The sequence below is a fragment of the Myotis yumanensis genome, unplaced genomic scaffold, assembly GCF_028538775.1.
Source record: "Myotis yumanensis isolate MYYU_CA2020_CCGP unplaced genomic scaffold, mMyoYum1.0.hap1 SCAF_2, whole genome shotgun sequence".
NCBI lineage: Eukaryota > Metazoa > Chordata > Mammalia > Chiroptera > Vespertilionidae > Myotis > Myotis yumanensis.
Window position 1 is genome coordinate 26,825,659 of NW_027223753.1, and position 15,028 is coordinate 26,840,686.

Genomic DNA, 15,028 nt, shown 5'->3' on the forward strand with positions numbered 1-15,028 from the left:
TTCTCAGTGGATAGAGATGCCAATCAACTTTGTTGAGCTTTTTTTCTCATGGGACATAATCCATCTTTAATAGGAAGAAGTGTTTCTTTCTAATTCTTTCTCTAGATTTTTGGCCATCTTTCCACAGGAGTTGCATTTCTTTTGGTGTTTTCATATATTTGGGGAAGTTTTTTTTCGGTTTTTTTTTTTCTAAGCAGTAAATTCCCTCCTTGATTAGTTATCGGCAAAGTTTCACTATATGTTCTTGATGTAGTTCAGTCAGTATTTGTGACAGTGTCTCTTTTTGACAAAAGGAAACAACATTCTTGCAAGAGGGACCGGATGGGAACAAAGGTTGATTGAGTAAGTCCTTATTTTGGTCTCATGGTTCCTTAAAATGTTTGTACTTACAGAGTTCAAGGTTACTGTTTGTTGTTGTTTTGAAATAGAGGACGAGGTGAGTTCTCCTTTGTGTAGACATACCTCTCAGGCCCCACTTAAGTGCTCCAAGATGGCAGTGGTGTTTCTGTGTATTTGTAGTGAATTGGGGTGGAGGGATGTAATGAGTAGAACTGAAGAAACTGGCATTAGAATTGTTCTTAAAACAAATACTGCTTCTTCTTCACTTTGACTCCCAATTTTTGTGTTAGAGCTAATAACAGGCCAAATCAAAGTGAATTAAACTGTGTTTTCAAATCTGAGTTTATTGATTTAGGTTCTTCCTTATTTATGTATTTATTTGTTTGTTTTTTAAAGATGACCTAGTTGACTCTACGGAGCGAGAGTTAGCGACATGCAGAATGTGTCCTTGAAGAGCAGTTTGGGACCCAGGCACCCTGTGCAGGGCACAAGGCCCTGTGTCTGCGTATGAATTCTTAACTGTTGACGTGATAGGGAAAAAATCCAGGTCAGAATAGTACAATGGCCATGTAATCCAGGTGGAGCGCATAATTATCTCCCTTATTGTGAGCCAACTATGGTACGCTCATGGAGCAGCTTGAAAAAAATGTGAATCATGAGTAAAAATAGGAGAAAAGATAGCCCAGATTCTGTTTTTTTGTCATTTGTTCTCAGCACATAAAACTGGCCCTTTATTTTCTTTGTAAGTTTAAATATTTCCTTTCCCTTTACCAGCCATCAATGTTTCCCCTTATTTTGCTTTAAGACTCCTCTTGACTAATATAAAATCTTTACTTCAGAACTAAAGATATACAGTACTGACCTCAGAATGATCTGCAATTCAGCCAGCTCTAAGTTTGATAATCAGCATCTCATATAGCTTTTCCTACATCCTTTAGTGAAGAAAGAAAAGTCTGAATTATTTCTTTCTATGTAGTTATGCCAGCCACAAGTTAACCTGTCCTTAGAAGCAGCAAAAGACAATTGGCTTAGCTGTTTATTTTTTTATTTTTATTTTATACTAGAGGCCTGGTACATGGGTTCATGCACCGGGGGGGTCCCTCGGCCTGGCCTGCACCCTCTCGCAATCCAGGACCCCTTGGGAGATCTTGGAGAGCCGATTTCAGACCTATCTCTGCAGGCCAGGCCGAGGGACCCCACCGGTGCACAAATCCATGCACTGTGCCTCTAGTATGCATATAAGATCTTTGGTAATCTCTTCCCTCTGAGATTCATCAGTCTGTTCCATGTTTCCATGCCTGTGCATTGAGTGTCTGCTCCCTGGTGGTCAGTGCACGTCATAGCTACCAGTCGAATGGTCACTTCGGCTTTTATATATATAGATATATTTTTTAAATATATTGTTATTGATTTCAGAGAGGGAGAGAGATAGAAACATCAATGATGAGAGAGAATCATTGATTGGTTGCCTCCTGCAATCCCCACAACCCTGGGCATGTGCACTGATGGGGAATTGAACCGTGACCTCCTGGTTCATAGGTCGATGTTCAACCACTAAGCCATGCCACCTGGGCATTGTTTAGCTGTTGAATTTAGAGCTACTTATTATGTGCCCCTCTGACTTACAGCTTAATACTTTGAAAAATCATCCACTTCCTCTTTAATGTTATTTCAAATTGATGTTACACAGCCAGAGTTCAGTAGAAACAACATGATGAATTAGCAAGAATGTATAAGAAACCACGGGTTCTTTGTTTTATTTTAAAATGTGACCTCTAGCATATTTGTATTTGGTACACCTTGAAAAATATATTATTAAGAGTTCCTTCCTGAACTTCAAATGAAAAGTTATCAGGGTGCACCCTAACACCACCATTCTTTAGTGGCTGCTCCTTCAATGACCACAGGTCATATCCAAGTTGTGACTTGTTCATCAGCACCCTAAGTATAGTACAAATTTAATGGAGTCTTTGGGATTACTGAAATTTTGGCCTCCCTTCTTTTCATTTTATTGAATTTATTGAGGTGACATTGGTTAATAAGATTATATAGGTTTCAGGTATACAATTCTATAATATATTATCTGTATATTGTATTACTAGAGGCCTGGTGCACGAATTCATGCATCATTGGGGTCCCTCAGCCTGGCCTGCAGGATTGGGCTGAAACTGGCTCTCCGACATCCCCTGAGGGGTCCCAGATTGCAAGAAGGCGCAGGCCAGGCCAAGGGACCCCACTGGTGCACAATCAGGGATGGGGAGGGACGTGAGAGGTTGGCCAACTGGGGAAGGAACGTGGGAGGGCTCCAGGGTGTGTCCAGCCCGTCTCTCTCAGTCCTGATTGGCTGGACCCCAGCAGCAAACTAACCTACCACTCAGAACATCTGCCCCCTGGTGGTCAGTGCATGTCATAGCGAGCGGTTGAGCGGCCTTAGCATATCATTAGCATATTATACTTTGATTGGTTGAATGCACAACCAGACACTTATCATATTAGGCTTTTATTATGTAGGATGTGTTCACCACCCCAATAGGTTCTTCCTTATATGTCTATTACATTTAAGCCAGTTTTCAGGTTGTTGTTGTTGTGTGTAATCATGTTTATACTAGTCACAGGCTCCATGAACTGAATTTGATTCAGTTTTTTAGATTCATCAAGACCTAACATCTTCATGAGTTGATTATTTCGTGTTGCATTTTGAGAACCATTCAGTTAGCTGGTAGAACTGCAGTAGTAGAAGGGACCCTCAGGCTCACCGTGCACCCACCCACTGTGCAGAGGTCATTTCTCTACCATCCCTGAGAGCGCATCATCCAGCCTCTGCTTGAACAGCTGTACTTACTGGGCTTTTACTAGTTCTGGATATGCTACATTTGTTTTCACACAACCTTAATTGTTGGAAAATTCTTCCCCAGAGTGTGCTGAAATCAACTCCCACTCATTGATGCTAGTTCTGCCTTTGGAGCCTCACCAGAGCAAACTAATTCCTTTTCTCTGTGATAGCTTCACCTTTAAGGTGTTTGAAGACTTCTCCCTTCATTTTCCAAAACAGGAAACAGTTGTACACTTTTATCTTCCTTATTGATGAATTCATTTAACAGATACTAATTTTGTATGTACTGTTTGTAAGCATTATGCTAAGTGTTTGAGATAAATGATGAAGGGGCATGGGCCTTGCCTTCTAGCGCTCACAGTCTATTTGGGGCAAGAGAGACCTATAAGCAACTAATTATAATAAGATAGTATTAGAAGAACAAAGCATACAGTGAACTATTAGCCATAGAGAAGGTCAAGATTAATTCCGTCAGAGGGCCTCACAGAAGTGGTGACAGTGGACTACATTTTGAAGTTTGTCAAGCAGGGAATTGGGGAGAAAGCCATTCCAGGTAGGAAGGATGGTTTAGGCAAAGAGTGATGGCATGCTCAGAATGATGACTTGCTCAGCACTCACAAAACAGGCTCTTAAATGGCTCACTACATCATGTTAAGGAGTTTCAACTTATCCTGCAGCCAGTGAGGAGCCATGGACAGTGGTGGTGTTTTTCTTAAATGACCTGTACTGTTATTTTTCTCATTACAAAAGTAATACAAACTCATTGCAAACAAGTCAGAGAATATATAAACGTATAGAGAAAAAAGTAGATATTTCATAACCCTACTACCAGAAATAACAGCTTTTAATATTTTACATATATCCTCTAGACATTTTTTCTGTGCATACATATACACTTATTCACATTCTTAAACAAAAATGGTATTGTTCTGTGCATACTGGTTTTAAACTGCATTTTAAAATTAATATGACATGGAAATATCTCTATATTAAATAGAGAGCTAGAAAATTTTTTCTCTATTGTATGGTGATACCATAATTCTTTCATGTAATCTGTTGATGTTTTTAATTTGTATTAGAACATTCTTAACTATATTTCTTTGTGTACTTGCCCTGTTGTTTCCCTGATGAATTCTTATAAGTGGTGGGAGGGAGGAGTCAAAGGATTTACGTATTTTTAATTAATTTTGGTAAAAATGTTGCCTTACTGCTGTATGCAAGGAACTGTGCCACACCCTGGAAGTATGACAGTGATGTCACAAATCTGCTGTCTGTTCTTGTGGCCCGTACAATGTAGTGGAAAAGACATGTTAAACAGTCAAATAAATATATGCTAAAATGTGGTATCACTTGGGGAAAGTGAAAGGTAAATGGAAGTTTATCTTTAAAAAGTCCTTACCTTTTAGCGATATATACCAAAGTATATACAGATGAAATGGTACGATAGTTGGGAATTGCCTCAAAATATTACAAGGTGTTGGGAGTGAGGGAAAGTGGGTAGAAGTATAGCTGAAACAAGATTGGCCAGAGATTGATCATTGTCGAAGCTGATGGTTAATTATGCATTTGGAATTTTCCATAATGGAATGTAAAAATCTGAAGAAAAGATGGAAGTGTAGTTATAACCGGTCTACATTCAGGGGCCAAGGAAAGAAACTTTTCAGCTGAGACCTTTGTGATAATGTAGGAGTTGACCAGGCTACTAGTGGTGGGTGGTGGTTGGGAAAAGAACTTTTTCGGCAGTGGGAACAGTGTGTAAAAAGGCCAGAAGCCCTAAGTAAAGAACATATTGGTGCTTTGAGGAAATGAAAGAAAGCTGGTGTTGTCAGAGTCGAGAGGCTGAGGAAGTAGGCATGAGCCAGATCACATAAGACCTTGGAGACCATGTTAAATATTTTATTCTTTAATCCAACAGTGCAGAAGGAGGCCTTCTATAGAAGGGTTTTAAGTGACTGAGTGGCAAGGTTACATTTGCTTCTTTTAGGGCTCAAGCTGTTTGGTGGAGAATGGTTTTGGTTCAGGGTTGGAAGAGAAGAAAATATAAAGGTAAAGGTAGAGAGACATTAAGGAGGTTGTTGCACTAGTCCAAGAGATCTGGTGACTTTGGATTAGTGACAGTGTTGCACGTAGAGAGAAGAGATACTGATTTGAGAGATATTTTGGCCTTGGTGATGGTATAGATATGAAGGTTGAAGGAGAGAGGTATCAAAGATGTGTAAATTTCTGATTGATGCATCTGAGTGATTGGAGGTATAACTGACTAAAATGGGGGAAAATGGAGGAAGAGCAGGTTTTGTGGCAAGAGATAGAGAGCTCAGTTTGTTATATGCCTAGAAAATGTACACCCATTTGCATTTTCACCTTTACTAGTATACATGAGACTACACAAAAGGTTTATAATTGGAGGCCTGATCTGTACAGATTTGTGTTTTAGAAAGATTCTGGTGAGAGTCTGGAGACCATTTAGTTGTTAGTCCATGAATTCTTTGAATCAGGAATCTCATCTGTATTATTTCTGTCTTTTTACCCATAATAATTAGCAGGCAGAGTGCTTGGCATGTAATAGATACTCAATAAGTAATGTTAAAAGAATGAATGCTTAGATATGAGAGTTGAGAAGGTCTAGGTAAAGAGGGATAGATTCAAGGAAAATTTCCAAGGTAGGTTCAACAGGGCTTGCATGTAAGATGGAAGATATTTTCTCTCCCATCCTTGACTCTTCTTCTGTTGAAGAGCTTTTCAACAGCTCCATGATGCCAGCAAGTCTATGCATAGACATTGACTTGATTTTTTTTTTATTTTACATTGATTTTAAAATGTATCATTCCCCCCTCAACATTTATTTGTTTGGAACTCCATAGGTTAGAGGCCAGTGATCTGTAATTAGTCTCTTCAAGCTGCCTGAAACTCTAGTTCTCATTTCTGCTGACTCCTCAAGCCCAGAATCGGTCTAAGCCTAGCAGCGCTGGTCCTTGCGGGGAAGTCTTAGCAGCAAGTGTGTGTGTGTGGGGGGGGGGGGGGGTGTTTGCAGCAGGGCACCAGTAGTTACTGGACACTAGAAGCTGTTCAGCATTTGAATATAAATTGGCTATTACTTATATACTTTCCATTTTATAAATGGAGTCATAGCCCAAGAGAGACATCAAAATGAAAGCCTAGTGTATTTATCAGTGTCATCCCAGATTTCCCTGGTTTTTGGCTGCTATTTACTACAGTCGATTTCTTGACTCATCAACCTCATCCATATACTTTATTTTCACTGATTCCTTATTGCACAGTGATTATATGTTAATTTTAATATTGCCTCATGCTTCCTGAGCCTGCTCCTAGGCTCCTGTTGAATATGCTCACTTAGCTATGACCTTGTTCTTGTGTTGTGCTCATCGCTGCCAATTTATATCACTTGTCTATACTCTTTGCTTTTAAAATTGTTCAGAATATTGCCTCTCAGAGTCCCTTTCCATTTTCAATTTCAAAATGGCATCTTTTACATATTCTCCTGGTTGCCATGACTGATGTGTATTGAGCAATTGGTTTATCTTTGCAAGTATACCAGACTTAAGTAGTCTGGCCTTGTAGCAGCAATACCAGATGCTGTGGAGCCCAGGCATGGCAGGCCAGCAGCTTTGGCCCTTCCTTGGTATGTGCAGCGGAAGCATGTGTGCGCACAAGGGCAGGGTGGGAGTGTGTAGTGGAGAAGGGAAGTGGGTGGGGGTTTAGATAGTGCATTTTCAAGGAATATTTTGAGGGAGATACAGGAAGATGCTTAAATGTCATGTTTTCTAGAAGACTTTGACATTGAATCTAGAGTAAATTCCTTCTTTCTTCTATCCAGTCAGTCAACTTTGATTCTGACATTTTCAGTCTGGAACTCATGCCTGTCTAAAAAGCATTCTCCACTGTTGCATAGATTGTTGGTATATACATCTGAATGAGTTAACCAGTCCTTGTCAGTGAAGAAGATGAGTTGGAAATGGGTTGTGGAAGTCTCATTCTATACCATGTACTTACGTAACTCTCTTTTGCCACTATCCCTCTACATTCTAAGTACAGTGAGGTAGATGGTATTGTACATATTTTGAACATGATTAAACCGAGACTTAGGAAGTTTAAATATCTCTGAAGGTCATATGGCTAATCATTGATGGAGCTGACATACAAACTAAATTTTATGTTGCTGCAAAGATTATACTTTTAATAATGACACTATTTTCAGCCATATAAGTAATTTTTGTTTCTTATTTTTCTTACCCAATTTCAGAATCTGTTATGGAGAATACAGCTATTGACTAATAAATCTAGTGGCTTAAAACTAAAGGAGGCTGAGTGTCTGGGATAGAACTGTCATTATTTCACTGGGAAAAGGTTGTAGGAGGGATGTGGTGTGGGAGGGGGCAGAGGAGGCTCTTCTGGCTTTTCAAGAACATGTTATTGCCTATATTTCTGTACTGAGGCCTTACTAGTAGTTCCAGATATCAGTCTTACATTCCTCAGAGGCAGAGTCTTTAAAAACTCTGGAATAGAATCTGGAGAAATTCCATAGTGTGATGGTGGCTTACATGACTGAGAATCACTTTCTGGCTTATGGCCAGGAAGCAAACAGCATAACATTCCACATCTAACTTTTTAATTTAAGTCTTAAAACATTTTAAAATATGTATTTTTATTGATTTCAGAGAGGAAGGGAGAGGGTGAGAGAGAGAGAAACATCAATGATGAGAGAGAATCATTGATCAGCTGCCTCCTGCACCCCGTCCTCCCCACTGGGGATTGAGCCCGCAACCTTGGGCATGTGCCCTTGACCAGAATCAAATCCAGGAACCTTCATTCCACAGGCTGGTGCTCTATCCACTGAGCCAAACCAGCTAAGGCAAAACTTTTTAGAAATTATAGTTGATATTCAATATTATACTAGTTTCAGGTGTACAGCATAGTGGTTAGACATTTATATAACTTATGAAGTGATCACTTTGATAGGTCTAGTACCTCTGATATCGTACATAGTTATTAGATTACTAGAGTCCCGGTGCACGAATTCATGCACCAGTGGAGTCCCTCGGCCTGAACTGCGGGATCAGGCAGAAACCGGCTCTCCAACATCCCCCGAGGGGTCCTGGATTGCGAGAGGGCGCAGGCCAGGCCGAAGGACCTCACCGGTGCACGATCAGGGTAGGGGAGGGATGCAGGAGGTTGGTCAGCTGGGGAGGGACCGCAGGAGGGCTCCAGGGTGTGTCCAGCCCATCTTGCTCAATCCCGAGATCGGCTGGACCCCAGCAGCAAGTTAACCTACCGGTTGGAGCGTCTGTCCCCCCTGGTTGTCAGTGCACGTCATAGCGACTGGTCAACCAGTTGACTGTCTGCACCCTGGTGGTCAGTGCATATCATAGTGAGTGGTTGAGCGGCCTTAGCATATCATTAGCATATTACACATTGATTGATTGAACGGATGACTGGACACTTATATTAGGCTTTTTTTTTTAAATACATTTTATTGATTTTTTACAGAGAGGAAGGGAGAGAGATAGAGAGTTAGAAACATCGATGATGAGAGAGAAACATCGATCAGCTGCCTCCTGCACATCTCCCACAGGGGATGTGCCCACAACCCAGGTACATGCCCTTGACCGGAATCGAACCTGGGACCGTTCAGTCCGCAGGCGACGCTCTATCCACTGAGCCAAACCGGTTTCGGCATATTAGGCTTTTATTATATAGGATTATTGACTATATTCCTTATGCTCCACAGCAACTTGTAATTACTGTTTTTGGCTTCTGATTTTGCTCACAAACAAATGTACTTTATTTTATCATGAATTCTAGAATCTAGAGCAAAGGGAAAATGGTAAAGAAATATGAGATATTAACTTTTGGTCCCATTTTTAACTCTATATAACTTAGACCATATCTGAGTTCTTTTATGAAAATTGTAACCTAAAATAGACATACAGCCCCCTATGAACTCCCTGCCACCAAAAGAAATGTGTGAATCTTTTATATGTTTATTAGCTATAAGGCAGATCTGTGCAAATCTATCTAGGGATTTGAAGGGAATGAAGGTCTTTTTAGAAGATAAATCTGAGGCTATCGAGATATAGCAATAAGAAGATATTGGGATAAAATATCAGGCAGAGAACACCACCTGGTGGTTATAAGGAGGTTTGAGCTTCTGTATTTGTAGTATTCGCCATAGTATATGAATGATATCTTTGTTTAAAAATTACATTCTTATTTATGATAGTCGTGGATTCAAATTTCTGAGAATATCTGGCATATGATTCTAGCTTTCCTTTATTGAGACTGCTGTCAAAAACTGCAGACCAACCAAATAATTGTGTCCAGCAGAACTGAAGTCTTGTGCCCTTAGTTGTTCAAAACCCAGGGTCCTGTTTATCTCAGGAGGAAAATAATTTTGTGTCTTTTCATCTCTATTGCAACTGCTAACTTTGATATCATGCTTATTTTATGTGGTAAGTTTCTGCCTAGTAGAATGATGGAGAAGGAAATATTCGTGATTTTTCAGTATTTGTCAGGTGTTATATAAAAATAAGTTGCTTTTCCTGTACAAAGATTATGAAGAGGAAAAAAAGATTATGAAGAGGAGTTTGATAACTTTCCAGAGTGATTATTAGGGTGAGCAAAGTTGGCAACCATTTTTAATTAAAATACTCATCTGAGATTTCTTTTTTATTTCAATAAGCATCTTTACTTGACATTCTTGAATCTAGGTAATTCTATAGGGTAAAGTAGGGACATCGGCCCAAGGAGAAAGGATCCTATTAACCTAATCTGGATGCATATTTTATAGGCCTGCTAGGGAGGGGAGGATAAACAAAGTTTTAAATTTCAGGTTGAACCTTAGGCCAGTATGGCATGTGTGTATCTTTTTTCCTAGTAGGAAAAGTGAATCCAGGCCCCACCGCCATTGAAAAGTTGCTTGAGGGAGGGCTGTTCATGTAAGATACTAAATAGAATGTGATATAACTTTTCACTGTTCTCCTAGGATTTTTCTTTATATAAGTAACAGTATTACAACATCTACATTTCAGTGCTCATATTATCAGACATTGTAAAAGGCTGCTCCATACGCAAATGTCCACATATTGCATAATCCCATTTATATGAAATGTCCAGAATTGGCAAGTCTATAGAGACAGATTAGATTTATGGTTGCCAGGGCCTGGGGCCTGGGGAGGAATTGGGAGGAAATGAGGAATGCCTGCTTATGGGTTTGAGGTTTCTTTTGGGAGTGGTGAAAATGTTCTGGAATTAGATAGTGGTGATGGTTGGACAACTGTGTGAATATAGGTTGGGTGGGGCAAAAGTCGGTTTACAGTTGTGACTATGCAAAGCAGAGGGTTTATTCTTATATTATTATTTATTAATTACTGTGTTATTTTTCATATGAACTATAAACCTACTTTTGCCTCACCGTGTATACTAAAAAACACTGTATTGTACACTTAGAAAAATTAAAGCTAAATGAAAAAAAAGGAAAGCCTGTTCATGGAGGAATGAACTAAACCAATAAAAAGGTGATTGAGATAACAATCCTCTCACTTGTGTTCTAGCTGAAATGTTTGATAATCTAAATATTACAGGTTGAGCCTTGAATGTTGTTTTAATTTGTACTTTATTGACTGTTCCTGACCTTCACAGGGCCACGATGGGCCTCCTGGAACATTGGTGTGTTCATCTGCATTCGATGTGCTGGAATCCACAGGAATTTGGGGGTGCACATATCCAGGGTAAAATCAGTTAACCTTGACCAGTGGACTCAAGAACAGATTCAGGTACTTAATACAACCCAAGAGTGTGCTAAAGTAGTTCTGGATGAATTTCAAACTGGGCACAAAGATAAAGGAAAGTTTAGTTGTCAGACACCTATATCCAGTGCTCATACACGACTTAATAGTGAAAATTTTAATCTTTCTATTTAAAGTACAAATTATTCCACCTATATTTTACCTCCTTCAAATCACAAATGGTTTATGGTCTAGGACCCCGTGGATCGAGAAAGATGTAAAGGAGGATCTTTGGATTATTTTCTAAGACCCTTGACACCTGCAGATCTAACATTTGTAGTTTTAGATATTCTCTAAAAACAAATTTAAAAAGCCCTCTCATAGACTTATAACATTTTATTGCTAAAATGCTTGCTGTTAGGCTGGTGGGCTGAGAGTGAGACAGTAGAGTTAGTGAGTCCAGCTGGCCCAAGATCTGCACCTCAATGTGGCTTTATTGTTCTCTGTTCTCTTCCTGCATTGAAACTTTTTATAATAATTAAGAAAAAAAATTCTTGGGGAGAGTGGATCCAAAGAAAACCAGTTGCTAAAGTAGATGGTAGAAATAAGAGATTATTCTTAACCAGAACATGGCCTTAGAAATATTTTAGACTGGTGTGTGTGTGTGTGTGTGTGTGTGTGTGTGTGTGTGTGTGTTTGTTTTGTTAATCCTCACCCAAGGATATTTTTTCTATTGATTTTTAGAGAGAGTGGAAGGGAGGAAGGGAGTAGGGAGAGAGAGAGAAACATGGATGAGGAAGAGACACATCGATTGGTTGCCTCCCACACGTGCTCCAACTAGAGTCAGGGATTGAACCTGCAACCTAGATACTTGCCCTTGACTGGGAATTGAACCTTTTACCCTTTGGTGCTCGGGCCAACACCATAACCACTGAGCGTACCGGCAAGGGCTTATAGATTCTTTAAAAGTCTGAAGTTTAGTTATACTTTTCAGTTGCACTTTACTGTATCTTATGAAGGAAACTACATGCCATAGAGGTATTTGGGAATTTGAAGATTTTAAAAGATCTTGGGATTCATCCCTCACAAGTACTAAGGAATCTATTTCAAAAGCCTAGTGTAAAACACAGTTATTGGTAATAAAGCTGAATGGGTTAACTAATAGTATAAATTCCGAGTGTAGTTACTGCCTGCATGTTGCCTGCCAGATTAGGCACTGAGTATTGCCTGCCAAGTACACATTTGGTAGCTGTGTCTTGGACTTTCAAATGGAATTTTGAATTATTACTGAATTAAATGTATCTTGTCAGACATCTTTCAATAAACGGAACTCAGGGGTGAGGTAGGAAAGACAGCTGTGGGGGCAAATGGTTGCGAGCAAAGTAGAGAGAATCATGGATTGGAAATCAAAATACACCGGTTTTAATCTTGGTTCTACCACTCTAGGTTGGTTCTTTAATGTAAAATGCTGCCATTGGGTGAGAAGTTTTAAAATTCTTTCCTAATCTGACATTCCATGTTTCCACATCTCTTTGATTGCAGTGTATGCAAGAGATGGGGAATGGAAAGGCAAACCGACTTTATGAAGCCTACCTTCCTGAGACCTTTCGGCGACCTCAAATAGACCCGTATCTTTTCTGGAGCAACTTAGAAGACTGAGTGGTATTTTGGTGTTTTGGGGGAGTCACATAATATTCACATCTCATGATCTGTCTTTGTAGTCAGATCTAATCTATGTGGATTAGTCATATCTTGTTTTTTTCTCTCTCCTGCAACCAAGGCCTACGAAAAGCACATGTATACTTTCTTTTTTTTTTTTTTTATAATATATTTTATTGATTTTTTACAGAGAGGAAGAGAGAGGGATAGAGAGTTAGAAACATCGATGAGAGAGAAACACCGATCAGCTGCTTCCTGCACAATCCCTACTGGGGATGTGCCTGCATCCAAGGTACATGCCCTTGACCGGAATCGAACTTGGGACCTTTCAGTCTGCAGGCCGACGCTCTATCCATTGAGCCAAACTGGTTAGGGCACATGTATACTTTCTGTGTCAGAATGGTGGTGCCACAGGGGAAAACTCATTCAGGAATTAAGACTGCAGTGGTTCAGTTTCACTGTGACTTCTTCTGTAAAGTGACATCTCCAATAGTTATTTGCGTCTCTGAAGCTATTGTTTGGTAAAAATCATTTACTGTGTTGTGTTGAATCAGCAAAACTACCATTCACTTTTTAAGGCCTTTTTATGTTCTGTGTGAAAGAATTAACTGTTGTTGACCAATTAGTAACTTTTTTCTCCCATCCCCTCTGCATGGGAGAGCACCCAGCTCACAAAGCCAACGCCCTAAAGCCATGGTTTGTTGACCATCTTGTTAGAGTTGGCTTTTTGGTTGGTGCAGGTAGAACTTGTTAAAAAGCAGATTTGGGGCCACAGAATCTGGCCATGGGGCGCAAGAGTTTATAGTTTTAAGGTCACTAGTTGCCTTTGTTTAAGGCCTATTGACCGAAGGGCTTTAAAATAGGTAATTGGCTGCTGCTTTATCTGTCTTCTAGAGCAGTCACAGGTTCCTCTGCTGGCAATATGAAGACTAATCCCATTTGATGCTATCAGTGCTCCGAAGGAAAATCAGAGGAAATGGTTAATTATGCATAACTGCAATAACTTGGAGGGAGGCATTTCAAGGTTTTGGTCAGGGAAACTACATGTAAAGAGACAAGAGCCGTATGGGGAAGCCAGGCAGGAGGGAGAGAGAACAATGTTCCATGGGATACAGATTGACCTTTTACAGTCATCCTGGGAAAGACTTGCTTGATTTATCCTTAATAAGCTTTTTGCAGAGCTGTCGAGGGATTTATTCGAGATAAATATGAGAAGAAGAAATACATGGACCGAAGCCTAGACATCAGTGCCCTTAAGGTTGGTTGTAACTCTTTCACGTTTTGTTCATAATAAGTAATTTGCTTATTAATCAGGCCAGGGAAGAATTTGAAGATCAGTTACTAACATGCTCAAAAACTATCATTTAAGAAATAGCTCAGCCCTAACCAGTTTGGCTCAGTGGATAGAGCGTCGGCCTGTGGACTGAAGGGTCCCAGGTTCGATTCCAGTCAAGGGCATGTACCTTGGTTGCGGGCACATCCCCAGTAGGGGGTGTGCAGGAGGCAGCTGATTGATGTTTCTCACTCTCTATCACTCTCTCTTCCTCTCTGTAAAAAAATCAATAAAATAGATATTTTTTTAAAAAAGAAATAGCTCAGTTGGTTAAAGCATCGATCCAGTATAGCAAGGTTTTGGGTTTGATTCCCGGTCATCACATACAAGAATCAACCAATCAATGCATAAATAAGTGGAACAACAAAAATCTATGTTTATCTATGACTCTCTCTCTCTTTCTCTCTCTCTCCCCCTCCTCCCCTCTCCCCCCCTTTTTTGTTTCTCCCCCCTTCCTCTCGCTTTCTCTCAAATCGATAAAATAATAAAGATACAGAGGTAGAAAAAAGCCAGTTATTGAATCAAGACCATGAAATATCATGAAGCAAAGTTTGGCCTCAAGGGCAGACAGGGCAAATCAGTGAATTCTTTGTCTTGATCTGCATTTGGATGCTAGTGACTCCCAGTTCCAAATTATTTCTTCAGCTGGACATGTTGGACATATGAGATCAAATAGAAAATGTGCATATATATATATATATATATATGTATGTATATGTGTATACATGTAAATTTATATTATTTATATATACACACATGCAAACCCTTCATGCATACATAAATTGTTTTTTTTATATTTTATTGATTTTTTTACAGAGAAGAAGGGAGGGGGATAGAGAGTTAGAAACATCGATGAGAGAGAAACATCAATCAGCTGCCTCCTGCACACCCCCCACTGGGGATGCACCCGCAACCAAGGTACATGCCCTTGACCGGAATCGAACCCGGGACCCTTCAGTCCGCAGGCCGACACTCTATCCACTGAGCCAATCCGGTTAGGGCATGCATACATAAATTTTGTTTCCATAAGTGAAGTCAACAAAATTAAGTGTAATTAAATCACCAGTTTCCTTCAGCTTGACCAGCTTGTATTTCCTGTGCATCGGTGGACTGATTGCTAAT

General features: G+C 39.8%; 1 protein-coding gene across 3 annotated transcripts in view; it reads left to right on the forward strand.

The window, feature by feature from the left end:
* SMAP2 (small ArfGAP2) overlaps positions 1-15,028 on the forward strand; it is a 44,884-nt gene that overhangs the window by 19,098 nt on the left and 10,758 nt on the right. For all 3 annotated transcript variants that reach the window (XM_070404823.1, XM_070404824.1, XM_070404825.1), the window contains 3 exons: positions 10,829-10,962; positions 12,457-12,542; positions 13,753-13,831. In XM_070404823.1, coding sequence (XP_070260924.1) covers positions 10,829-10,962; positions 12,457-12,542; positions 13,753-13,831 — 299 coding nt within the window. The remainder of the gene's footprint in view (positions 1-10,828; positions 10,963-12,456; positions 12,543-13,752; positions 13,832-15,028) is intronic.